General features: G+C 49.9%; 1 protein-coding gene across 3 annotated transcripts in view; it reads right to left on the bottom strand.

Moving 5' to 3' along the window:
* Positions 1-3,945: 3,945 nt before the first annotated feature.
* The window catches only part of LOC310657903 (ADP-ribosyl cyclase/cyclic ADP-ribose hydrolase 1-like), a 29,362-nt gene continuing 7,025 nt past the window's right edge, over positions 3,946-26,282 (bottom strand). For 2 of the 3 annotated variants that reach the window (XM_083399136.1, XM_083399137.1), the window contains exons 4-10: positions 23,856-23,991; positions 22,033-22,115; positions 10,440-10,516; positions 9,780-9,872; positions 6,448-6,534; positions 5,166-5,236; positions 3,946-4,289 (exon numbers count right to left, since the gene is read on the bottom strand). In XM_083399136.1, coding sequence (XP_083255262.1) covers positions 5,173-5,236; positions 6,448-6,534; positions 9,780-9,872; positions 10,440-10,516; positions 22,033-22,115; positions 23,856-23,991 — 540 coding nt within the window. In that variant the 3' untranslated portion in view covers positions 3,946-4,289; positions 5,166-5,172. Of the gene's footprint in view, positions 4,290-5,165; positions 5,334-6,192; positions 6,535-9,779; positions 9,873-10,439; positions 10,517-22,032; positions 22,116-23,855; positions 23,992-26,282 lie in introns of all 3 variants that reach the window. The other variant, XR_014501996.1, reaches the window with a different exon arrangement.

Consider the following 26,282-nt stretch of genomic DNA (forward strand, 5'->3'; position numbering starts at 1 on the left):
GCACCATCAAAAGACTGGTACCCAGAGTGTCCAAAAGGCAACTTGACTCTCACCGCGTACACCTGAGAGACTACCAGGGAAACGACATTCCCGTGGTAGGCGTTGGCCGGTTCCGGATCGCATTCAAGGATTTTTCGGGCCTGCTCCAGTTGGTGGTGGTCGAAGGCCAGCGGCCAAGCCTCCTAGGGCTAGACTGGTTTGATGCCCTCGGCCTGGAAGTCACCGGCATCAACTGCATCTCTAACGCAGAGACTGAGGGTCTGATCAAAGACTTTGCCGAGGTTTTTGACGGCACTTTGGGGCAATATACAGGTACGCCCATCTCCTTTAGCCTTGATCTACAAGTCACCCCCATCAAGCTAAAGCCACACCAGGTTCGCTTTGCTCTCAAGGCTAAGGTGGACGAACAACTGGACAAGCTAATCGCCCAAGGAGTTTTGGTGCTGGTTGACCACACCAAGTGGGAAACCCCCATCGTCACGCATGTCAAGCCAGACAGGTCGGTGAGAATCTGCACTGACTACAAATGCATGATCAACAAGGCACTTCAGCAGCACGCTTATCCGGTTCCTGTTGTCCAACACCTGCTGCATTCCCTGGGTGAGGGTAAGGTCTTCGCTAAGCTGGACCTTGCCCAAGCCTATCAACAACTGCCCGTCAATGATGCCACTGCTGAAGCCCAGACGATCGTCACCCACCGAGGGGCATTCCGTTGCCGCCGGTTGCAGTTCGGGGTGAGTGTGGCCCCTGGCATCTTCCAAAGCCTTATGGAGTATCTCCTGCAAGGGCTTCCGGGGCCTCCTCGCCGGTGATCGACCAACTCCACCGGTCCTCTCACCATGCTGTGATGGACTGTTTTCCTGGCTGCCTACCACTACCGGCTTGTCCATCGCCCGGGGAAATCGATGGGCCATGCTGACGCCCTCAGCCATTGCCCTCTTCCAGCGTTTGTGGAAGACCCGGCTTCTGCTTCATCGCTCCTCCTGACTGAGGATCTTCCACTGTGTCGTCTGATATGTTCACCCACAACTTAACACCCACTTCTTCCTCCTTTCAGGCTCCACTCCATAGCCCAACAGACTCATTTCATGCCTGGTCCCCTGTTTGCCACCCCACCCCCCAAAAAGGTGGGATTGAGAAGTAGCCTGCCTTTGGTCCCCTTGAGGCTTCCTTGCTGCTGTTTCCTGCTTCTTCCCTTGCCCCTGTGCCAGGCAGCAAAGGATTTTGGAGCACCCCTTGGCCTCTTTCCCTTTAGAGCCACTGGCTTGTTTGCCACCTCCTGTTTAACTCTGTTGCCTAGCAATTTTATTGTCGCAGTTATAAATGTTTTTCTTCTGGAGGGAAAAAAATAAATAAAAAATTTCTTGATGCCCCGGTTTGTCTCTTCCGTCTTCCTTTCTCATTCCGTTGGTGTCGGGGTCTCAAATAAACTTGTGCCAAAACTCAAAAAAGGGTTATTCCATCCCTCACGTGTAGAGACATTGCACAGAACTACGCTTCACAAGACGGTGGTGCGGGTAAAATGGGCAGGAAGGAGAGAACCACGACGAAGGCCGATCAGAGCTACTTGGTCAAAATTGGATTTAAAACATTGAATTAGAAAAGTTCTGGCTTGATAACACACCACATACATTTAAAGTGCAGGGGTCGTCCCCCCAAAGCCTGGGAACTGTAGTTTGCTAGGGGTGCTGGGAATTGTAGTTCTGTGAGGGTGGAGGCCCTTAGATGTAGGGTGTTTAGCAGCTGACGTTGCTACTGTCTTGACCCAGTGGGGCGTCTGAGTAGACCTGCTAAATATTTATTAAAGGGGCGACTGTATTCACATTGCAAGGTAAGTAAATCAAGCGCCTCACTGACCGAGGAATCGCTGTGAGGTAAACACAACTCGTGGGCCGCCTCACGCGGTTGATGAATTGGCTAGGCGGCTCGCCAATCACACTTTTAAAGGCGGTCCAGAGAGCCCGCCTGCTCTTTCGATTGGTGGCGAAGGCTTCCTCTGATGTTTGGCCGGCTGATGCTATGTGCATGTGCTGGGGGCAACGTCGGGGCATGCGCCACTCTGGCTGGCAGCAGTGGTTCCCTCTTCTTCTTCTTCTTCTTCTTCTTCTTCTTCTTCTTCTTCTTCTTTTGTGACGTGTCTTTTAGATTGAACACTGAAGGTACAGATGGTCTGTAAGTTCATCCAGGAGGCTGGACAGCTGGACAGCAAGGTGAAAAATGGGGAGTAGCCATGGGCTTGGCCAAGAAGGGCAGAGAGGCAGCCATGATCAAGTAAAAGAATAGAGGGCACATGGGAGGGGGGCTCTTTAAAAAGTTTTTGCCATGCTCATGTTTGCACACGAAATGGTGGTATTCAAATACTCAGAGCAGACCCATTGAAATTATTCAACATTACTAAATTAGGTCCACTGTTTAAATTTCTAACTCTCATGCTCATAGTTGGTTAAACACGCTGTGATGATGGCAGGGGATAGATGCACAAGGTAGCAACTAAAGTACCCCTGGCACATACTTAGCAAGGTCCTAGTGTGCCCGCTTCTTGCAAAAATTATGAAACGTATCAAATGTAAAGAAGAAAGGGTAAAATCAAACCCTTCAAGAGCAGGTAGACTAATCTGATGTGTACTGCATTTGGATTTTGCCTTTATTAAATAACCCCAACGGTTTCCCATATGTAAAGGAATAAAACCTCCTATTCAGTGTAATAACATTTTGTTATTCTCCTCAGAATTCTCCTCAGCCAGAGGCCGCTTGGGGGTGAATTCATGGCCTCCAGGCTGCAGCAGCTGAAGGCCCCATACCCGTCACCCCACCCACTTGACACTTGCTCCCCGAAAGCCGCCTGAGGTGGTGCAGAAGCCCCCTGGCCGCCCTCTGAGGCTCTTTCACGTCTCCCTTGAGGTGCCCAAATGGGAGGCTTCTGAGGGGATGAGTTTGCTTCTAGATTCCGTTATGAGGGATTGTTTTACACACCTTTGATGCAACGGGGTACTACTGTTTAAACTTTCCCTTTTTCTTTTGTATTGTAGAAACAGACTTGTTTTATTGCCGCCCCTGCCCCCCCAAAAAGTGCTATTATTAAAACAAGATGTCTGAGTCCCTATTGGTTTTGGCTGTTTTTTGTTAAATTTCTTTTTCTTTTCTTTTTTAAAAAAACATTTATTTCCATACAAACAAACAAAAACACACTAAAGCTACATACCAAGAAAAAATAATAGAAACGTTGAAGAACAACCTACTTAAACATACAAAACATTAAAATTTCCTACACCCATGTGACTTCCTCTGGGGTTTTTCCTATAGAGATTCAGAGCTGCAGCCTGAAGCCCAGGGAGCGCAGCGCCAACTCCCGCAGCGCTCCCCGGGCTTCAGGCACTATCCACAAGCCTTCGGGCTCCGAAGGCTTGCGAATAGCTGCCTGTTCTGGGGGCTGGGGTCGGGGGAAGCTTGGGCTTCCCCAGCCCCACAAGCTCTGGGAGCGTCGGCGAGGTTGCGCACAATCTTGCCGCTGCTCCTGGACCTGTTCTGGGGGCTGGGGTCGGGGGAGGCTTGGGCTTCCCCCGCCCCAGCCCTGCGGCTAAAAACGAAGCCAAGACAGCAAGCGGGATCCATCCCGCTCGCTGTCTTGGCTTCTGCCAAAGCCGCGCGCAGCCTCACCCGGCTGGAGAGGTTGCATGTGGCTAAAGAGGAAGCCAAGACAGCCAGCGGGATGGATCCCGCTGTCTTGGCTTCTTTGCTCTTTGGGGCTGGGGGGGGGGGATTTCTTTTTCTTTATTTCCCCCCCTAAAAACTAGGTGACCCTATGGTATGGTGCACCCTATGGAGCAAAAAAAACGGTACTTAGAAAGGTCCTAGTGTGCTCGCTTCTTGCAAAAAATTATGAAACGTATCAAATGTAAAGAAGAAAGGATAAAATCAAACCCTTCAAGAGCAGGTAGACTAATCTGATGTGTACTGCATTTGGATTTTGCCTTTATTAAATAGCCCCAACGGTTTCCCATATGTAAAGGAATAAAACCTCCTATTCAGTGCAATAACATTTTGTTCCTTCAAAACAGTCCTTCAAGGCGTGATGCCATATCCCATTGCAACTTCAATTAAAACCCCTCTTGAACTTGTCCTGAAGAGTTTGTACTTGGAAGAGTGACCAAGTGATGCCAACTTCAGGAGAGTCTTGTAGAGAACTTCTTGCTCCTTTTTGTCCAGAGATCATCTGCTGTGACATTTTTGGCTCTTGCTTCAAGTGTGTGGGTTTTCTCTTCTTTGTCGTCCTCCGATGCTGAGGTCCTCTGCAGTAATGAGCACAAGGGAAAGCTTAGCATTAACTACAGGGGCTGTAATGGGCCCTTTGTTTATCCTCATCAGTAGCTGAAACAAGAGAGCTAATGTGGTGTAGTGCAGGATTGGGCAACAGTTTTGGCCTGGCAGGTCAAATCTTGACCTCTCCATAATGATGCCAGGTGACTGACAAGTGGGTGAAGCAAGGAACTGATGCAAAGGGACTTCTTTCCAGCCACGGGCATGACATCTACCCCACATCTAACATCACAGATTATGTCAGATGTGGGGCAGGTGGGTGTGGTTTGGAAAATACAGCCTTGCAGTTAAAATGGAGAGTTCTAGCTTACCAAATCTGACCCACAGGATGGAGGTTCCCCACTTTTGTTGCAGAGGTTGGAGTGTTGATCTGGACTCATGTTCAAATTCCCACTTAGCTCCCTAGGCAATATTGGGCCAGTAGGTATCTCTCAGTCTAACTTTTACCTCACAGTTTTTTTGTGAAAGTAAATGGCAGGGGGAAGAACATGTTTGTCACTTGGAGATCCTTGGAAGAAGGGCAGAAGATAAATGCACTACATAAATAAAAGCAGCCTATTGAATCTTTCCATTATCTTGGATGGCAAACAGTAGGAGAAGAGTTTTCCATTCTTCCCTTCCAGCCCCTTCTCTCAATGAACTGGACCCAAAGATTTTCATGCTTAAAGTAGACCCTTTGAAAGTGGAATTTAAATTAGTCTGGATCTAGTTTGTAGCAGGCCTGGGTTTAAACTACACAGGTCTTTCACAATGATAGCTAGTTGAGCTTTTATATCTGACTCCCTCTAGAAACGCCATTCCATACTATACAAAGTTGAACAACAATAGAAGCAGCCTAGGGTACCTACCATGTTTTCAGGAACAGACATCGCAGCTGGCGTGGCCGGGATTACTGGTACACTGAAGCAACCGAACTGGCCTGTTACAAGACATAAGAAATACACTTCCAACTTCATTTGCATTTAGTGCCATTTAATAAAATAATTACTTAAATAATCTCAGATATCCCTGTCTTTCTGTCTTCACAACATGAGGGCTATTCCATTGTGTCATATAACAGAATAAACCAGGGGTTGGCAAACTATGGCCCCTGGGCCACATCTGCCCTGGGGGTGGTCATTTAACTAGGCCTGCCCACTCAGCCAGTCCCCGCACGGAGCTAAACTGGCGCAGTGTGGCACAGCCACGGCTTCCTATTGGCTTCAGGAAGCTACTGCAGCCAATAGGAAGCTGCGGACACCTCCTCCACCTCTGGCAGCAAGGAAACCGGGATGTGCGCATGTGCGCCCGCCCGCACCCATGCGCCTACTCCGGCCTGCCCCAAGGTTTCGGGGGCAGTTTACCGGCCCAAGGCTTTGCAGCTTTGCCGACCCCTGGAATAAACTGAACCACAGTTTCAGAAAGCTTTCATTGCCCTATAAGGCTGGAAAGTTAACTATCTACACAGGTTGGGCTGAACGTGCTGCTCTGCTTTCCTTTGGGCCACATCAGCAAGGATGAGAGGGAGGTCTGGTCCTCACGGCAGCTCAGAACTTACATCAACACTGCCCCGGCTTGCACTCTGGGGAGGTCACTTTGGTGCCGCTACTGCAGCAAAAAACAGGCTGGGCTGCAGAAGCACCCAGTGGCGTAGCGTGGGTTGTCAGCACCCGGGCCAAGGCAAGTAATTTGAGCCCCCTAACCCGTGGATTTGCGCCCCTTAACCCTAACCCCCAGATGTTGCACCCGGTGCGGCCGGCCCCCCCTGCACCCCCCACGCTATACCACTGGAAGCACCAAGAGCTAACAATCAGCTCTTACAGAAGAATCAAAGCTTTTCTGAACTGAAACGTCCTACTGAAACGTCTTCTTTAAGAAATTAAGCAGTTATGACACTATTCCATCTCTAGATTCTTATTTGCACAAAGGCCATACTTTGAATTTCAAAGGATGAAAAAACCTCACACACACACACACCCAGGAACAACTAGGGTAAAGGGCAGACAGGCTCACCACTCCAATTTTTTGGGTAGACTCCCCACCCTCCCCTTATATCCAAGGGAATGGGTATGTGTGATTTATGCCCCTCCATCCATCTAATTTTGCCTTCGCTGTTTAAAAACATGTTAATAACCCGGTACACAAAATTACCTGTAATTATCTTCACAAGAGACACTTATCTCTCGGCTTTCCAGGAACGCTTTCAGCTTTAAAATGGATTGGCCCATGCAAGTTTCACTGGAAATAAAAGCAATCACATTTCCATTCAGAATGAAATTTGTATGTCCGTCGGTCCTGTAATGCCTACAAATTAACTGTAAAGGAACTAGTAAAAGCATTTTAAGAGAGGGCAAGTACATCTGTCCTTGCTGCATGACCCATAAAAGTTCTTGAGAGCTCCAGAGTCTTCATTTCCTCTGACATGTTCTTCCTCATACAAATAGAAATCACATGAATTTCAGGCTAGCTGCCATGTCCCTGGGGGCTACATGCTTGTCTGCAACAAGGAAGCCTACTCAGCTTGCATAGACTCTCTTGGTGATCTGGATCCTGACTGTACAAGTTTCTAGACAAGAAGGAGAGCCTGAGGGCACTTAGAAGTCTTCCCCACGGCAGATATTCCACCAGTGTGTGGACAGCTAAGGAATGAGGCAAGCAGGAGAGACCGGCAGCAGGTGCAGCCAGATAGCGTAGCCCAGCTCTGCCCCCTCCTGCAGTTGTTAATCACAAGAAACACTTCAATGGTAGAGGGGGCTAAGGGGATATAGAAATCGAAATCCCTCCCTCAGTATGCCATAATATCCAGATTCCAGAATAACTGTTTATTTAAAAAGTGCTGAACCAATTAAAAAGGCATAGGAAAGTAGTGAGTTTGGGAATTGTAAGGAACTTCTGCTGCTCTGAAGGGAGTAGAATAATTTAATCTCCCGACATTCTTGACAGCTGAATTGGAGCAAACGGCATTCCAGGGGAAACCCAAATTGCTATTTGCTCCGATTGAGTGGTAAAGATCAGGTTTTCCAGGGGGAAGCGCCAGGGAAGAAAAAATGCACTCAGAAACAGACCAGAAAAGCGCAGGGCAAACGGTAAGAGCTACACTTGCAAAACATTTATGAGCATTGCATGCAGAGCTCTCCAAAGCTCTCTAAATGAAATATTACTGAAACGGTACAATATTATCTTGTATGAAAAATCTCAAATTATTATTAAACTGAGACACTGTTGCTATCTGCTCCTTTCTCTTTCAACTATTGCCCTCTAGCATATTCTGTTTTCAGCTGTCCCTTTCTTTCTCTTTTTTCCCTCAGTCTCATAATTTTCTTTCATTCCTCTACCTCTTCATTCTCGGTAGTTGCACCCACCCTGTGAAACACCCTCCTGTCAGATGTCAAGGAAATAAACAACTATCTGACTTTTAGAAGACATCTGAAGGCAGCCCTGTTCAGGGAACTTTTTAATGTTTGATGTCGCCCAGAGTGGCTGGCAGAACCCAGTCAGATGAGCGATATATAAATAATAATAAAAGGAGAAGAAATGGAGGCAGTGAGAGATTTTACTTTCTTGGGCTCCATGATCACTGCAGATGGTGACAGCAGTCACGAAATTAAAAGACACCTGCTTCTTGGGAGAAAAGAAGAAGAAGAAGAGTTTGGATTTGATATCCCGCTTTATCACTACCCAAAGGAGTCTCAAAGCGGCTAACATTCTCCTTTCCCTTCCTCCCCCACAACAAACACTCTGTGAGGTGAGTGGGACTGAGAGACTTCATGCAGCTGCATGTGGAGGAGCGGAGACGCGAACCCGGGGGTTCCCCAGATTACGAGCCTACCGCTCTTAACCACTACACTGCACTGGCAAAGACAAACCTAGACAGCATCTTAAAAAGCAGAGACATCACCTTGCCGACAAAGGTCCGTATAGTTAAAGCTATGGTTTTCCCAATAGTGATGTATGGAAGTGAAAGCTGGACCATAAAGAAAGCTGATTGCCGAAGAATTGATGCTTTTGAATTATGGTGCTGGAGGAGACTCTTGAGAGTCCCATGGACTGCAAGAAGATCAAACGTATCCATTCTTAAGGAGATCAGCCCTGAGTGCTCACTGGAAGGACAGATCGTGAAGCTGAGGCTCCAATACTTTGGCCACCTCATGAGAAGAGAAGACTCCCTGGAAAAGACCCTGATGTTGGGAAAGATGGAGGGCACAAGGAGAAGGAGACAACAGAGGACAAGATGGTTGGACAGTGTTCTCGAAGCTACCAGCATGAGTTTGACCAAACTGTGGGAGGCAGTGGAAGACAGGAGTGCCTGGCGTGCTCTGGTCCAGGGGGTCACAAAGAGGCGGACACCACTAAACAACTAAACAAAACAACAACAACAACAACAACAACAACAACAACAACAAATAATAATAATAATAATAATAATAATAATGTAGGCCACTGATACGCACACTTTTTATCTACCCTTAGTTAGAAACTCATCCACCTCCCTCAAGTATAAAAGCAAAATCCATTTGTGTGATGCAGATGTCCTCTACTGGCAAGAGGCAGCACTGCAACCAAATCCATTAACTTCTCCGGAGTATGTACAGCACATGATAGACAGGCAAACATTACAGAGAGACAATAGTTCTAGAGAGACAAGAGAGGCGTAATTTCTCCTGATAGCCAACTTTCTCTTATTTTGTGCGTGTTCATCTCTTACTGAACAGGCTTTTGCAGTGCTTTTTTTCCTTTAAAAAAAAGGTTTAGGGGTATTCTCATTTTACTACTCATATTGAAATACTGCCCCTCACTGAGACCAAATTTAGATTCACAAAACGTTTAGGGGTATGTGTACCCCTGCGTGCCCCCCAGGAATAAGTGATGGGTTTTTGAAACACCAGACAAAACTGTGAACAGAGATGACCATTGTCTTCAGTTCATTGAAGACCCCACAGTGCCCTTTTCAACTCTTTGGGTAGACTTGAACAGGTACTCTTTCTGTCTCTCCAGGTAACACTTCAGGTCTGGGAGTGAGGAAGCCTAAGGATGTCACACAACACCCATTTCACACTGGATTCTTCATGGAAATTCATGACATTAAACTGATAGAAGTTTTCAGTATCAAATTTGTCTCCAGCCAAAAGACAAAGGCTGTGCCAAAAATTATGAGAAAAGAAAATATGCATGGGTTTTTTTAATGCACTTAATATGTGGGATAGATAGTTTTATATCGAAGTACTAGATAAATAATTTTAAAAAGTGCTTAATTTAGCAACAGCAGCAGCCAACCCGCACCCCACCCCCCAAAAAACACCTTTAAAATGACTGTCTAAACTGAGCTTTTTCTGAGAAAGCAGAACAGTACTGCTAACAAAGAAGGAATCATTCTTGGAAAACCAGCATGTCTGTTGGATAAGGATATGCCATCTTGTAGTAGTCTGTTTCTAACTGAACCCTAGATATAGAGAGTTATTATGTTCTGCATTATCAAAACATACCTTTGTGGTCCATCAATGTCCTGCATAAGCCAAATCTGCATCTTGGTGACATTATTCGGATTTAAGTTAACAACTTCAACACTGCCAAAAATGCTGAAAGAGCAGGAGCATAAGAAAAGAGCTCAGATGTTTACCAGCCTCAACAAAACATATCAGGTAAACATCTTTATAGATGTTATTCATTGGCATTACCTAGTAATTTCAGAAGATAAATATGTATGTATGTGTGTATGTATGTATGTATGTATGAATGAATGATTTTGATTAATTACCCATCCTTCACTCTGAGGTGTTAGGGTGGATCACAACAATTTAAACTACAATGTTAAAAACAGTTTAAAATCACAAGCATAGGGCGAGTCCTTAAAATACATGTCTAAATTGTCAAAGGCCAGGATAAGGCCAATGAGCTATGTTAAGTTGACTCTTATTGACAGCAGTAAAGCTAGTTTGTTTATTATGAGTCTTTATTTACCTCTCCATCAATCAAGAGTAAGAACAACCTACCTGGAAGCAGTATGGCTGCCTTCTTAATCCACAAGAATACCATGTCTATCAATTCACTTTGGGAACATCAGGAAGATATGCACAGGCCTTGGGCGGCATATCACAATGACCTGGGCATGGATAGGCAGGCATTACAGTCAAGTGGGAAAATACCTGTTGTTTCCGAATGCTCCAGCTTCTATGGACCCATTAAGCATCACTTGAGTTGTACCACAGGCTGCTTCTGCAAACTAAAACATATTTGAAAACATAGTTTAATGTAACAAGAGAACCTGCTCAATACCTTGTACCCACTTACAGTTTTGACCTTTCAACCGTCACCAATTTTATGAGTTTGCCTAAGTGAAGTGTCAGGGAACTGCAGGCAGCAAGGGAGGAAAGAATCAGAGGGTATAGGGAGAGGTCTCCACTGATCAGCAGTGAGTCCTCAGAGGACAGAGAAGGGAGCAGTGAGTCTGGAGAGGAAGGGGTGCTTCAGAGAGAGGGGGATCCACGTCACAGGGAAAGACGGAAGGGGCTGGGCCGTTGGCTCTGCTGGTCTCGAGGGAGAGGGAAAAGAGAAAGTAGTTAGAGCAACGCCTCGTGAGAGACGGGTCGCTTTGTTTATTCTGCATGTAATCTTGTCGGAAAGCAATAAAGAAAGGAATTTATGGCGTCTGGCCTCGAGAGTGTTTCTGCTAAGTGCAGCAAGCACGGAGGGAGAAGGCACGCTCACAGATTGCTCTAACTCAATAAAACCCAGCTAATGAGCACTCGAGAGGAGAGTGTCGGCAAGGGGAAAAGCAGGATGGAGGCTCGCCTTGCACAGCTGGAAAAAGAGAGGAATGATTTATTGGCTACATCACAGGAATTAAGAGTTTGCTTGGAAGAAGCCAGGGCCAGATCAGCTGGAGGGGCCTCACTGAACCGGACTTTGACGCTGGTAAGCAAATTCAATGGGGACCCCAGATTATACACTGGCTTCAAACTTGACATGCAGTATGCCCTGGAACTGCAAGGAGCTGCTTTTGCTGGGGATGTTGACAAAGTGGGGTACCTTATAGGCCATTTGACGGGGGCAGCTCGAGATTGGGTACGGCCACTGCTTGCTAGCCACAATGCTGCGCTCAGCAATCTCAAGCAATTCTGGGAAGCCATTGACATTATGTTTTCATCTGGATCTGAGGAGGATGTGACTCAGCAGCAGCTATTGGATCTCCGGCAGGGAAACTCAACTGTGAGGGAGTACTGGTCTCAATTTGCAATGCTGATTCATAAACTTGGGTGGACCTTAGATTCTCAACCTGTGCAAGCTTTGTTCAAGGCGGGATTGAGTTCTCAGGTGAAAGATGAGCTTGCCAGGGGCCCCCGACACCAGGACTTGAATTCCCTTGTTAAGGCTGCTCTGGCTGTGGGCAGCAGGCAGGAGCTGAGGCAGCTAGAGAAGGCTGAGAGCAAAGGCCGGCGTTCCCATGGTGATCACATTCCTGGCATACCAAGTGAGGGAGTGCAAGGTCACTCTCACTCGGAGCCGATGGAAATTGACTCTGCCCGTGCGCGGGAAGATTTAAAGGCTCAACGGCTGGTTCACAAGGCGGCAGAAAACAGGCAGGCTGCCAAGAAATGCTTTATCTGCCAGAAACCAGGGCACTTTGCCAGAGTGTGTCTGGAACGTCGCAACTGGCAGGGAATGGTGGGGGCTTCCTCCCAGATGGAAGAGGGGGGTGTCCAAAAGCAGGGAAACGCCAGTGCCTGGCTGGGAATGGGGCAGAACCGCAGCCAGGCAGGAAAGGAACTGAACCAGAGCCCCGACCAGGACGTCCCCAACCAGGCATAATTGTGAGGGTGTTGCTGGAACTCCCCAATGGACAGGCTATGGAGGTCTATGCCCTGTTGGACTCAGGAGCGAGTGCCAATTTCTTCAGCAGGGAGTTCGCTGCGCAGCACCAATTGCACTTGCTGCCTTTGGATTTTCCACTACAAGTGACCACCATTGATGGGAGGGAACTTTTGGGAGGGGAAGTGACCCATCAAACCTCCCCATGAGAATGAGGATTTCGACGCATTCTGAAACGATTGCTTTCCATGTGGCCACGCTGGCAGGCCCACCCATCATTTTGGGCATGAGTTGGTTGGCCATGCACGATCCGGTGGTCTCCTGGCATCAGCGTAACCTGACGTTTGGATCGGCGCATTGCTTGGAGAACTGCTTGGGGGTAAAGGAGCCGCGAGTTGCTAGTGCCAGAGTGGCGGCTACGGGTGCAGGAGAGAAAGGCGGCATTCCTCCAGAATATATGGACTTGGCAGAGGTTTTCAGCGAAAGAGAAGCAGACAGGCTGCTGCCGCACAGGCCTTACGATTGCCAGATCAACTTGATCCCGGGGGCCAAGTTGCCGTCAGGAAAACTGTACTCTATGTCCAATCAGGAGATCGAGGATTTAAGAGCTTTTATAGACAAGAACCTGAGGAGAGGTTTCATTAGGGAGTCCAGGGCAGTAGGTGGAAGCCCAGTGTTCTTTGTGGACAAAAAGGGGACGCGAGATAAACGTCTCATCGTGGATTTCAGGCGAATCAACGCCCAGACGCTCCCCATGGCCTTCCCAATGCCAAAAATTGATGACGTATTGGCGAGGGTGCGGAAGGGGAAAATTTTCACCAAACTGGATTTGAGAGGAGCCTACAATCTCATCAGGGTGCGAGAGGGGGACGAGTGGAAGACAACCATGTTCACACCACTAGGGGCATTTGAATACCTTGTTATGCCTTTCGGTTTACAGTGTGGTAGTCCGTGCTTCCAAGCCTTCATGCACCACGTGTTGGGACCTTGTGATGGCCTGGGATTCCGATTCGGAGGATGAAACAGAGGAATCCCGGCCTGCACAGGAGTCCCCGCCTCCAGGGCCGGCTGAACTGGGGCCAGGCCTAGATGCTGAAGAGCCTGCACCTGTGGCAGTGCATCAGGAGCTGGCCCCAGGTGAAGCCCTTCTGGCCCCAGAGAGGCTTGACGACTCAGTGGCCACAGGTGAGCCTCCTCCAGGGCCCAGTAACCCTTCGGCCTCTCCTGATCTGCAGAGGTTTAGAGCAGAGAGGCGAAGGGAACTGGTTGCCCCCAGGAGGAGTGCTCGCCTTAAGGCCAGAGGAGGCGGGGCTCCTGGGGGCCGGGACCGCCCCTGGCCTTAGAAGAGGATAAAAGCCCAGTCAGCCCGGCCCCAGGTTGCGGGAGCAACGTCGTTGTTGGCTTCGGACCTTCCTGCGTTCTTGATCCCTGCTCGGCCTCCTGTTCCTGACTATCCGGTACTCCTGTTCCCTGCTCGGCCTCCTGTTCCCGACCATCCGGTGTTCCTGTTCCCTGCACAGCCTCCTGTTCCAGCGTTCCTGTTCACCGCCCGGCACTCTGCCTCGGACCTTGCCCCTCTTCGTGTGGACTTTGCTACACCCAAGGTACCTTACCCCCGGGACCAGCACAGTTTGCTCCCGCCACCTCCCGCACTCCCCCTTCGTCGGGGTGCGTTCGGGAAGAGCCAGAGGCCATGGCTGAACAGGCGGCTGCACTGGTGGCTTTGGCCCAGGAGAACCAGGCCTTGTCTCACACCGTGCAGCAGCTCAGTGACGCGGTTGAGGCACTTCAGCAACGCTTGGAAGCCCTACCGGCTTCTGGGGCCGACGCCCCGGCTCCGGGCAAGTACCCAGTGGCTTTGCCTGAGAAATTTGATGGAGCCCCGGCCAGCTTTCCCATGTTCCTGGCCCAGGCCAAACTGTATATTCAGGGGCGAGCCCGGAACTTTCCTGACGACCGTACCAAGGTGCACTTTTTGATTAGCTTGTTAAAGGACCAGGCGGCCAAGTGGGCGTTGCCGCTACTCAGGCAAGACTCCCCCTTGCTGGCAGACTATACGGGGTTTTGCAATCGTTTGGAGGCCGCGTTCGGCAACCCCCAGAAAGAGAGTCAAGCCAACCGGGCGATTCGGCATTTGAAACAGGGCAAGTCCACGGTGGCCACATATACCACGGAGTTCCGGCTGTTGGCACAGGACTTGACCTGGAATGACTCGGCACTGCGGGACCAGTATCTCGAAGGGCTTTCGGACGAGGTACTGGACCAGTTGGCCACAATGGAACGCCCCACCACGCTGGACACTCTCATTCAACGGAGTCTACAAATAGGCGACCGGTTGGAGGATCGTCGTCAGGCCCGGGGTCGCCGACACTTCCAGTTCACGGCACCAGCTTTTTCCGGCAGCCCCACGGTCACAACTGATTTAACGGAGGAGCCTATGCAGCTCGGGGCAGTGCGGCCACGCCTTTCCCCCGCAGAGAAGGCGCGGCGTCGGGATGGAAATCTCTGTCTTTACTGTGGCGGAAGTGGACACTTCGCTCGGTCCTGCCCTGAGAAACGCCAGCCGCAGGGAAACCGCCAACCCCAGTAGCTGATGGCCCTAGCTACCGGGGGTCCCAAACCGTACAGAATGGGCCCGCACCAATGGACTTGCAACATCTTATGGTTTCGGTACGTTTATACCCTCCAGGTGGGCCCTGGATCCTCACCCATGCTTTGGTAGATTCAGGGGCAACCCGCTCCTATATGGACGCTGCTTTTGCCGCCCATCATCAGGTGCCACTTCGGAACAAGCCAGTACCGGTCCAGGTGGAAGCGATTGACGGACGACTTCTGCGTTCAGGTGCCGTTACTCAGGAGACCCAGCCTCTGGTCCTGTGTCTCCAGCAGCACCGGGAGTTGCGAACTTTGGACATTGCCTCTATGCCCCGCTTCCCCCTGGTGCTCGGGATGGACTGGCTGGAGGCCCACAACGTTCAGATTGACTGGGTCAAACGGACCGTGCACTTCCCAGACCCATGTTCCCATGCTCAATCCGGAACGCTGGCGGCCGCGCCCTCAGAGGAGGCAGCACCCACGCTCCCAGCCGTGTACCAGGACTACCAGGACGTGTTCGAGGAACGGGGGGCAGACCAGCTGCCGCCGCATCGGCCTTTTGACTGCGGCATAGACCTCCAACCCGGAGCGCCTTTACCAGTGAGTCGCTTATATTCCCTAACAGAGCCAGAGCGCGAGGCTTTGCAGGACTTCTTGCGCAAGAACCTGGAGCGTGGGTTCATTAGGCCTTCCACCTCGCCCACCGCGGCGCCGGTGCTTTTTGTTAAGAAGAAATGTGGGGAACTCCGCCCTTGCCATGATTACCGAGCCCTGAACAAAATTACCGTCCCAGACCGGTACCCCTTGCCCCTTATCTCGGAGCTGCTGGAGCGGGTGCAAGGGGCACAGGTGTTCACCAAGCTGGACCTCCGGGGGGCCTACAACTTGATTCGGATCCGAGCCGGGGATGAGTGGAAGACAGCGTTTGGGACCCGGTACGGGCAGTTCGAATATTTGGTTATGCCTTTCGGTTTGTGCAACGCGCCTGCTGTGTTTCAACGCTACATCAACCACGTGTTTCAGGACCTGTTAGACAAGTACGTGGTGGTGTATTTGGATGACATACTGATTTACTCCCGTGACCCGGCTCGCCATGAGGGACATGTCCGGACCGTGCTGCAGCGCTTGCGTGAGCACCGTTTGTACGCAAAGCTCAGCAAGTGCGAGTTCCATCAGCGGACTGTGGACTTCCTTGGTCACCGGCTCTCTCCAGATGGGGTGCAAATGGACCCGGGGAAGGTGACAGCGGTTCAAGAATGGGCGGCACCCCGGAACCGCAAGGACCTACAGCGTTTCCTGGGGTTCGCCAATTACTACCGGACCTTCATCGCTGATTATGCTCATCGCACCACCCCGTTGACCCGGCTACTGCGCCCAAAGACGCCGTTTTCCTGGGACAAGGAGGCAGAGGAGGCGTTTCAGGGGTTGAAGGCCTGTTTCCAGAGGGCACCAATCTTACAACATCCTGACCCCTCTCGACCCTTTGTGGTGGAGACCGACGCTTCCAGTACGGCTCTCGGTGCCGTCTTGTCTCAACAGATTGGTCCTGAAGCGCCACTCTTACCCTGTGCCTTCTATTCCCGCCAGCTCCTACCAGCGGAGCGTAACTATACTGTGTGGGAGCGGGAACTACTGGCCATCAAGGTAGCCTTTGAGGTCTGGCGCCACCATCTTGAGGGGGCACGACATCCGGTGGAGGTGAGAACCGACCACCGGAACCTGGAGTACCTCCAGACCACCCGCAAGCTGAACCAAAGACAGATCCGGTGGGCGTTGTTCTTTTCCCGGTTCCAGTTCCGGATCCGCTACATCCCTAGCTCTCAGAATCAGAAGGCGGATGCCCTGTCCCGGAAACCTGACGACAACGCAGACACGGTACAGCAAGCAGAACCCACCACGATCCTACCTCCGGCTGCATTCCTGGCCACCCAGGAGGCGCAGCCACTGCAGGTTCGGGTGCGGGAACAGCAGCGGGTCGACGCTTGGGCCCAGGAACGACTCCGGGAGCTGGCTGAAGGGTCCAGCCCACAGTATCCGGGGCTGGTCCTGCATCAGGGCCTTCTGCTGCACCACGGTCGTTTGTACATCCCGCCAGGGCCACTACGGCTGGAGGTTCTCCGGATGGCCCATGATGCCCCAGCAGCGGGGCACTTTGGACGGTATCGGACCACCCATCTGGTCAGTCGAGAGTTTTGGTGGCCCCGCCTGAAGGCTGACGTGGCTCGCTACGTTGCTGGTTGTGATGTCTGCCGGCGCGCCAAGGGACCTACCGGGCGACCCCCCGGCCTACTTCAGCCATTGCCAGTTCCACCGCACCCTTGGCACACGGTTTCGTTGGACTTTGTAGTGGACTTACCCTCGTCTCGTGGCTGTACCTGCCTTCTGGTTTTCTCCGACCATTTCACCAAGATGGTGCACTGCGCTCCCTGTCCATCTGTACCCACAGCCAAGGAAACGGCTCAGCTGTACCTTCAGCATGTCTTCCGCCTGCATGGCCTACCTGAGCGCGTGGTGTCCGACCGGGGCGTTCAGTTCACATCCCGGTTCTGGCAAGCACTACACCGGACCCTCGGGACGGAGGTCTGCCTCTCGTCAGCCTACCACCCACAGACCGATGGCCAGACGGAACGGGCGAACGCGGTGCTGGAGCAGTACCTCCGGTGTTACTGCAGCTACCAGCAGGATGACTGGGTCGACCACCTGGCATTGGCGGAGTTCGCCTACAATAACGCGGTGAATGCGTCCACCCAGCAGACCCCGTTCCAGGCCAGTTATGGTTATCATCCACGGCTGTTTCCAGAGGTGCTGCCGACATCCGCAGTCCCGGCGGTGACGGAGTGGCTTCAAGAGCTCCAGTCCCAGCAACAGCTTTTGGTGGAGCAACTGCACCAGGCCAAGGAAGCGTACAAGGCCCAGGCCGACCGCCACCGCCAGGTGGGGCCGGAACTTCGCGTCGGTGACCTGGTTTGGCTCTCCACTCGCCACCTCCACCCCTCTCGACCTTCGCGGAAGTTGGACGCCCGCTTCACCGGCCCGTTCCCTATCGTAGACCAAGTCTCTCCTGTGGCATTTCGTCTCCGGTTACCCGCAACCCTGAAGGTTCACCCGGTCTTCCACAGGTCCCTTTTGAGTCCGGTGGCCCCACCCGACGAGTTCCACCCGAACCGTCCCCGACCGCAGCCAGTGTTGGTTCGGGGAGAGCCTGAGTACGAGGTGGAACGCATCCTGGACTCCCGATACCGCAGGGGGAAGCTGCAGTATCTCATTGACTGGAAGGGGTACGGACCGGAGGACCGTTCCTGGGAACCAGCGGCCAACGTCCACGCACCTGCCTGCCTCCGAGAGTTCCATGCGACGTACCCCGGCAAGCCGGGTCCGGACCCTCGGTTGAGGGGGGGGCCTGGGAGGGGGGATGGTGTGATGGCCTGGGATTCCGATTCGGAGGATGAAACAGAGGAATCCCGGCCTGCACAGGAGTCCCCGCCTCCAGGGCCGGCTGAACTGGGGCCAGGCCTAGATGCTGAAGAGCCTGCACCTGTGGCAGTGCATCAGGAGCTGGCCCCAGGTGAAGCCCTTCTGGCCCCAGAGAGGCTTGACGACTCAGTGGCCACAGGTGAGCCTCCTCCAGGGCCCAGTAACCCTTCGGCCTCTCCTGATCTGCAGAGGTTTAGAGCAGAGAGGCGAAGGGAACTGGTTGCCCCCAGGAGGAGTGCTCGCCTTAAGGCCAGAGGAGGCGGGGCTCCTGGGGGCCGGGACCGCCCCTGGCCTTAGAAGAGGATAAAAGCCCAGTCAGCCCGGCCCCAGGTTGCGGGAGCAACGTCGTTGTTGGCTTCGGACCTTCCTGCGTTCTTGATCCCTGCTCGGCCTCCTGTTCCTGACTATCCGGTACTCCTGTTCCCTGCTCGGCCTCCTGTTCCCGACCATCCGGTGTTCCTGTTCCCTGCACAGCCTCCTGTTCCAGCGTTCCTGTTCACCGCCCGGCACTCTGCCTCGGACCTTGCCCCTCTTCGTGTGGACTTTGCTACACCCAAGGTACCTTACCCCCGGGACCAGCACAGACCTTTGCTCTACAAAAACTGCGCTGCATTTTTGGATGACATACTTATTTACTCTCCAGATGAAGAACAGCACGTTAAAGACGTGCGGGAAGTTCTAGCTAAGCTCAAGGAGCATAGCCTATGGGTGAAGCTGGAGAAGTGTCAGTTTCACACGAGAGAGGTCGAGTTCCTGGGCTATAGGCTGTCGGACAGGGGACTGGCAATGGACCCGGAGAAGGTCAAAGCGGTGTTGGAGTGGAAAAGCCCCAAAACGAGGAAGGATGTTCAACGGTTCCTGGGCTTCAGTAACTTCTACCGGAAGTTCATCAAGGACTTCGCACGGCTGGCGACCCCCATAACGGACTGCCTCAGTGGCAAGAAGAAGTTTGAATGGACGGATGGGGCGCAGAGGGCCTTTGAGAGTCTAAAGAGAGTCTTCGCCTCCGAGGAACAACTGCTGCATGTCAACCCCGAATTACCACTGCGCGTGGAGACAGATGCGTCTGATCGAGCGATTGGAGCGGTTCTCATGCAGCAAAATGGGGAGGGGGAGTGGCGTCCGTGTGCCTTCTTTTCCCGGAAGCTCAATAAATCGGAAGTGAACTATAGTATCTATGATAAGGAATTGCTTGCTATTGTGTCTGCGTTCAAGCAATGGCGGCATTTTTTGATTGGAGCGAAGCATCAGATACAGGTGTGCACGGATCACAAGAATTTGGAGTACTGGCGGACGGCGAGAGTGATGTGCCAGAGGCAAATACGCTGGGCACAGTTCTTTGCCAACTTCAACTTCAAGATTCAGTACGTACCAGGTGAGCAGAACGTGAGGGCGGATGCTTTATCCCGTAAGCCCGAGTATCTGGCAGAGGAAGGACCGCCGACGGCCCGGTTCATGTTCCCCGAGCAGAGGTGGGCTTGCGGAGCAACATTGGTGAAGGACAATGAACTGCTACGCTTGATGCGGGACGATGCTTTTGCCAGAGGAAAGTTGGATGAACTTGGGCAAGGGAGAGGGACTGATGGAGGTTTCGAGGAAAAAGGAGGGCTACTGTTTTATCGAGGGGCTTTGTATGTACCAGGGGAAGCTCTCTGGGCCAGAATCCTCCGACAACTGCATGACAGCTCGACGGCAGGACACTTTGGGCAACATAAGACCATGTTGTTGGTCACCAGAGAATTTTGGTGGCTTAAGGTGCGGGAAGATGTAAAGGAATATGTGCGAGGGTGTGAGACCTGTCAGAGAGCCAAAGGGGAGAGGGCAGCTCCGGCAGGGTTATTAGAGCCTCTGCCAACACCAGGGAGGCCATGGGAGGTGGTATCAGTGGACTTCATCACTGACCTGCCCCGGTCCAAGGGGAAAACAGCGGTGTTGGTGGTGGTGGATCTACTCACCAAAATGTGCCATTTTGTGGCGTGTTCTCATGCGGGAACTGCTGAGGAGACAGCCAAATTGTTTGTGGAGCACGTGTTTAAGTTGCATGGGGTCCCTTCAAGGGTCATTTCGGATAGGGGGACACAATTTACCTCCAGGTTCTGGCGCAAACTCATGAGTTTGTTGCAAGTTGAGGTAAGTTTCACCACCGCCAGACATCCCGAAAGCAATGGGCAGGCGGAGAGGGTCAATGCGGTATTACAGCAGTACCTGCGTTGTTATGTGGGGGAGAGGCAGAACGATTGGGTGGACAAATTAGCGCTGGCGGAGTTTGCATACAACAATTCAGAGAATGTGTCCACAGGGATGACTCCATTTTTTGCAAATCACGGGTGCCATCCTAGGGCTTTCCCGGGGAGGGGGGAGGAATTGTGGAGTGTGCCAGCCGCTGAACAGTTTGCGGAGGAAATGGAAGCAATTCAGCAGCAACTGAAGTTGAACTTGGAGAGGGCCAAGGAGGTATACAAGAAGCAAGCAGACAAGCATCGGAGGGAAGGGGAGACCCTCCGGGTGGGGGATAAGGTGTGGTTATCCACGCAAGGCTTGCCCTGGAAAGGGGGTTGTAAGAAACTCAATCCCAGGAGGGTAGGTCCCTTTGAAATCATACAGCAAGTCAACCCAGTGGCCTTTAAGTTGAGGCTGCCCGAGAGCATGAAAATTCATCCCGTGTTCCACCGGGCGCTATTGTCGGCTTACCGGCTGGGCAGAAGGGAAGGGGAGGTGCCACCGCCAGAAGTCGAGGAAAGGGAGCGGGGACGCCAGATTGAGGAAATATTGGACTCGCGTTGGAAGGGTAAACAGCTGGAGTATCTTGTAGCTTGGGAGGGGGCTCCCAGTTCAGATAACACATGGGTACCGTCAGATTGGGTCACGGAGGAGGGTTTAGTGGAGGACTTCCACGAGCTATTTCCACATAAGCCACAACCCGCAGGGAGGTTTGCTGAGAGGGCGTTTGGGCCGACGGACGTTGAAGAGGATTTCGAGGGGTTCTCAGCCTCGGACCAAGAGGAAACGCAGGGGGGGAGGAGGAGTGAGTGAAGAACGTCCGGGTCCATCAGACGTTAAAGGGTGGGGTAACGTTTTTGATGATACCGAAGAGGAGGAGGAGGAGATTTTCCTAGGATTCACACCCGAGAAGCATCGGGGGAGGCTTCTTCTCAGGAAAGGGAGGAGAGGGGGGCCCTTGAGGAGGGGGTGGATGTCAGGGAACTGCAGGCAGCGAGGGAGGAAAGAATCAGAGGGTACAGGGAGAGGTCTCCACTGGTGAGCAGTGAGTCCTCAGAGGACAGAGAAGGGAGCAGTGAGTCTGGAGAGGAAGGGGTGCTTCAGAGAGAGGGGGATCCACGTCACAGGGAAAGACGGAAGGGGCTGGGCCGTTGGCTCTGCTGGTCTCGAGGGAGAGGGAAAAGAGAAAGTAGTTAGAGCAACGCCTCGTGAGAGACGGGTCGCTTTGTTTATTCTGCATGTAATCTTGTCGGAAAGCAATAAAGAAAGGAATTTATGGCGTCTGGCCTCGAGAGTGTTTCTGCTAAGTGCAGCAAGCACGGAGGGAGAAGGCACGCTCACATGAAGAAAAGGTTCTACAAGTGGTGTTAGTTTCAAAATGCCCAACCATATTGGGGGAGCCAATAGAGTGCCTTCTAAATATTGTTGGACTACAACTCCCATCTTCCCTGACCATTTGCTGTGCTGGCAGAGGCTGGCAAGAGAATTGTGATTCAACAGCATCTTGGCAGCACCAACTTGGCTATCCCTGGGTTAAGGGATACGATTTCGTTTTATTAGCCAATGGTTTTAATTCAATTGTGTATTAGTGAAGCGTAATATATATTTCAGAATCGCTAACCTGGGTTGAATAGAACATACCATCTTGGACGACATTTTCCAGTACATTGAATTAGGGTTATTCTCACACTCAGTCCTTTTGGGGCAAGATTTGTAGTTGACTCCTATAATAAATACAGTTTGAGCATAAATACAAGACTGATATATTGTGCCCTATGAGAGGGGAGGGAAGAAGAACTAAGTTTTAATGCAATGCCTCTGCTACAACTGGAAAGTAAGAATTTTGGGGTCTCAAGTAGAAAATAAACGTTCATAAATGTACATGGCAAACACATACCGGTACGTAAGTATATGAACCACGTGTCTGAAATAGTTTTGACTCTCCCAAATTGACCTCAATATATTTCTCCCCAAGGAGGGAGGAAATGGGGAAAGCCTTCCCTTTGTCTTTTTCCTTAGAAATCCTGTCTTAAGGGCGTATTTGTGTATGAATAGGGTGCGCCTGTGACCTGGATTCAGGAACTAAAAGTATTTACCATCACAAAAGAGTGGCCAGGCTGCCCAGGTAAAGCAATCAGTGATCATTATCAGGTATCCTGGCAAACAGGATTTCTGCTGGAGACTGCCTCCTGTGAAGCATGTCTGATGTTTTGGGGGTTGGTTTTGGGCGCTGTGGGTTAAACCACAGAGCCTAGGGCTTGCCGATCAGAAGGTCGGTGGTTCGAATCCCCATCACGGGGTGAGCTCCCGTTGCTCGGTCCCTGCTCCTACCAACCTAGCAGTTCGAAAGCACGTCAAAGTGCAAGTAGATAAATAGGTAGCGCTCCGGCGGGAAAGTAAACGGCATTTCCGTGCGCTGCTCTGGTTTGCCAGAAGTGGCTTAGTCATGCTGGCCACATGATCCGGAAGCTGTACGCCGGCTCCCTCAGCCAATAAAGCGAGATGAGCGCCGCAACCCCAGAGTCGGCCACGACTGGACCTAATGGTCAGGGCTCCCTTTACCTTTACCTTGGGCTACAGGGTGGGCAATTTCAAAAGTCTATAGAAGAGTTTGCACACCATTGTTCTGGGTTCCTCCTCCCTCCTGCATGTGGTAGCGAGCACCCTGTTGCAACAGTTTAATAAACAGTTTACTAGCTGCTTTGCTTCTCTTTTTTTTTTTTAATAATTTTTATTAATTTACAACAAAACAAAACAAAATATACAATATTTTCACATTCAAATATTCAAAGTCTTTCTTTTTTGGACTTCCTTCAACTTTTCCATAAATCTTTCGTAGTCTTTATTAGTTTACGCATTTCTTGTCCTTTATATTGTCATTGTTTGAATCTTTTCCCTTCGTTTCCTTTAGACAATATCTCTCATATTTTCACAGTGCTCTTTTAAAACCTTCTAGCGTTATTTCGCCTTCACTTATATTTTCCAGATAATCAACAAATTTTCCCCAGTTTTCTGTAAACTTTTGGTCTCTTAGGTATCTAATCTTTCCTGTCATCTTGTCCAATTCAGCGTAGTCAATATTCCTTGGTTGGCCTCTGCTATTTTCTCCTACCGACAGGAAACCCACTTAAGGACTCTTTACGGGCTCTTGGAGACTCCATAAAGGAAAAGGAGCAGGTTTTTCTTATAACAGTGCAATGCCTCCGCTACAACTGGAAAGTAGGAGTGAAGGTGAATTTGATGTCTACACACCATACAGAGCATCTATTGCACATTATTTCCATTGCTTTGATTTCTTTTCTTTTATTCTGAAGTTGTATCTTTCAATCACTGGTTAACAATACATTATTATATCCTTTCTACTTCAAATCTTCTTAAAGGATACAATTCCTACGCTCCCCCATACCAGAAGGGAGGAACCCTAAATCTCTCTTTTTTTGTAGAGAATAGGACACTCTTCTTACCTGGGCTGGAGGGGTCTCCACACCATGAGAGATTATCTGCCATGTAGCCTAGTAAAGTGTCTTCCAATGTGAGGAAATCACGATTAGTTTTTGTGTAACGGTGTACAAGGTCTTTTGTCTTGCTCCAAAACAGCGACTGTAAGTAAAGTGTCAATATTGAATTCCTAGCTCTGACACATTTCCTGAACTATAACAGCAATATAACTCCTCCTCTTTCCATTTCTCTCCACAGTTTTCAGCTTTGGGCTTAAAGCTTTTGGATTTTTTAAAATATTTTTTTTTGTCTTAAGGGGCACGAGACCCAGAAGTAGTGGCAGAAAATATTTGGGCATCTGTACAGATAAGAACAAAAAGTCTGGGTAGTAAGAATGGGTAGGTTCTGTTGTTTTGTTTTTGGTGCAATGTTTGCTCCATGAACTCCTGCGACCTCCCCCCCCCCCTGCTCATTATACAGTTATGCTTACATGTAGAGGGGGGTATCTTAATTTCTGCCAATTTCCCCTTCCAGTTTCAGGCCTTCCTGTGCTCTTCTAGATCTAATAAGTGGCTATTCTTTAGTAAAATCCATTCTTTCAACGTAAACATAACTGTAAGTCAGAGAGAGCAAAACCGCCTCGCTCTTTGGTATCAATCATAATTTTATGTTTTATCCTGGATTTTCTCTCCTGCCAAATAAACTTAGAAAGCTCTTTCTGTCATTCCTTGAAGTTTCAAATGTCATTAACTATAGGTACTGTCTGGAATAGGATTAGTATTTTGGGACTATGTTCATTTTTGTAGCCGAAATTTTGTCCAGCAAAGACAATTGTATTCTACTCCAGATTTTCAGGTCTTTTTTTATTTCTTTCCAAACCTTTATGAAGTTATCATTAAAGATGTGATTATTCGCCATTAACCAAATTCCCGGGTATTTCACTTTCTTTTCACTCTTTATATCACTAGTTCTTTCTAAGTCTTTTGTAAGGGGACAATCCATATTTTTGACTAACATTGCTGTTTTTTGTTTATTCAGTTTAAAGCCTGCTAGATTGCCAAATCCCCTTATATCTTCCAGTACTGCTGGTACACTTTCTAGTGGGGTTTCTAAGGTCAAATAATATCATCTGCATATGCTTTTAACTTAGAATTTTGCTGACCCAGTCTTAGAATCATAGAATCATAGAATCATAGAGTTGGAAGAGACCACAAGGGCCATCGAGTCCAACCCCCTGCCAAGCAGGAAACACCATCAGAGCACTCCTGACATATGGTTGTCAAGCCTCTGCTTAAAGACCTCCAAAGAAGGAGACTCCACCACACTTATACCTCTTCTTTCACACTTATACCTCTTCTTTTGTCATTCATTCTTATCTTTGTGCCAATACTTTTGAAATCAAAATAAACAATAATGTGGACAATGAGCAGCCTTGTCTGGTTCCTTTCATAACTGTACATCCATCAGATATAGTTTTATTTACAATAATATTTGCTCGTTGTTCAGTATATATTGCTTCTATAACCTTTAAAAATATTTTCCCCAAATCCATTTTTTTCAGGACTCTTTTCATAAATATCCAAGACACATTGTCAAATGCCTTCTCCGTGTCCAGAAATATCAATGCTGCCTGTTTTTCGTTATGCACTTCTAGGTATTCTATTATGTTTATAATATTCCTAACATTATCTTTTAATGGTCTGCTGGGGAGAAAACCTGCTTGGTCCTCACGTTTTAAGTCACTCATAATTTTTTTAGTCTATTTAGTAATATTGTTGCAGATAACTTACAATTGCAGTTTAATAGCTATATCGGGCAGAGGTTTTTGGGATTTGTCATGTCTTTATCTTGTTTGGGTATCAAAGTGATATAAGCCTCCTTCCAAGTTTCTGGTGCTTGTCCTGTTTCTAACACTTTGTTCATAATATATTTTAGGTATAGGCCTAACTCATCCTGAAACTTTTTATAGTACTCCACCAGGAGCCCATCTGGTCCCAGGGCTTTCCCAGATTTTCCCTGGCTTATCACCTGATGTACTTCCATTGTGGAGATCAGTGTATTTAATAGCTCTGCACTTTCTCTCAAAATATTACCCAATTTACTTCACTCTATATAATTCTCTATAAGTTTAAAGTCTTCTTTCTCTCTTTTATACACATCTATGTAAAAGGTAAAGGGACCCCTGGCCATTAGGTCCAGTCATGACCGACTCTGGGGTTGCGGCGCTCATCTCGCTTTACTGGCCGAGGGAGCCGGCGTACAGCTTCCGGGTCATGTGGCCAGCATGACTAAGCTGCTTCTGGTGAACCAGAGCAGCACACGGAAATGCTATTTACCTTCCCGCCGGAGCGGTACCTATTTATCTACTTGCACTTTGATGTGCTTTCGAATTGCTAGGGAGGCAGGAGCAGGGACTGACCAATGGGAGCTCACCCCGTCGCGGGGATTCGAAC

This window comes from Podarcis tiliguerta (assembly GCF_965153285.1).
Source record: "Podarcis tiliguerta genome assembly, chromosome: 9".
Classification (NCBI taxonomy): domain Eukaryota; kingdom Metazoa; phylum Chordata; class Lepidosauria; order Squamata; family Lacertidae; genus Podarcis; species Podarcis tiliguerta.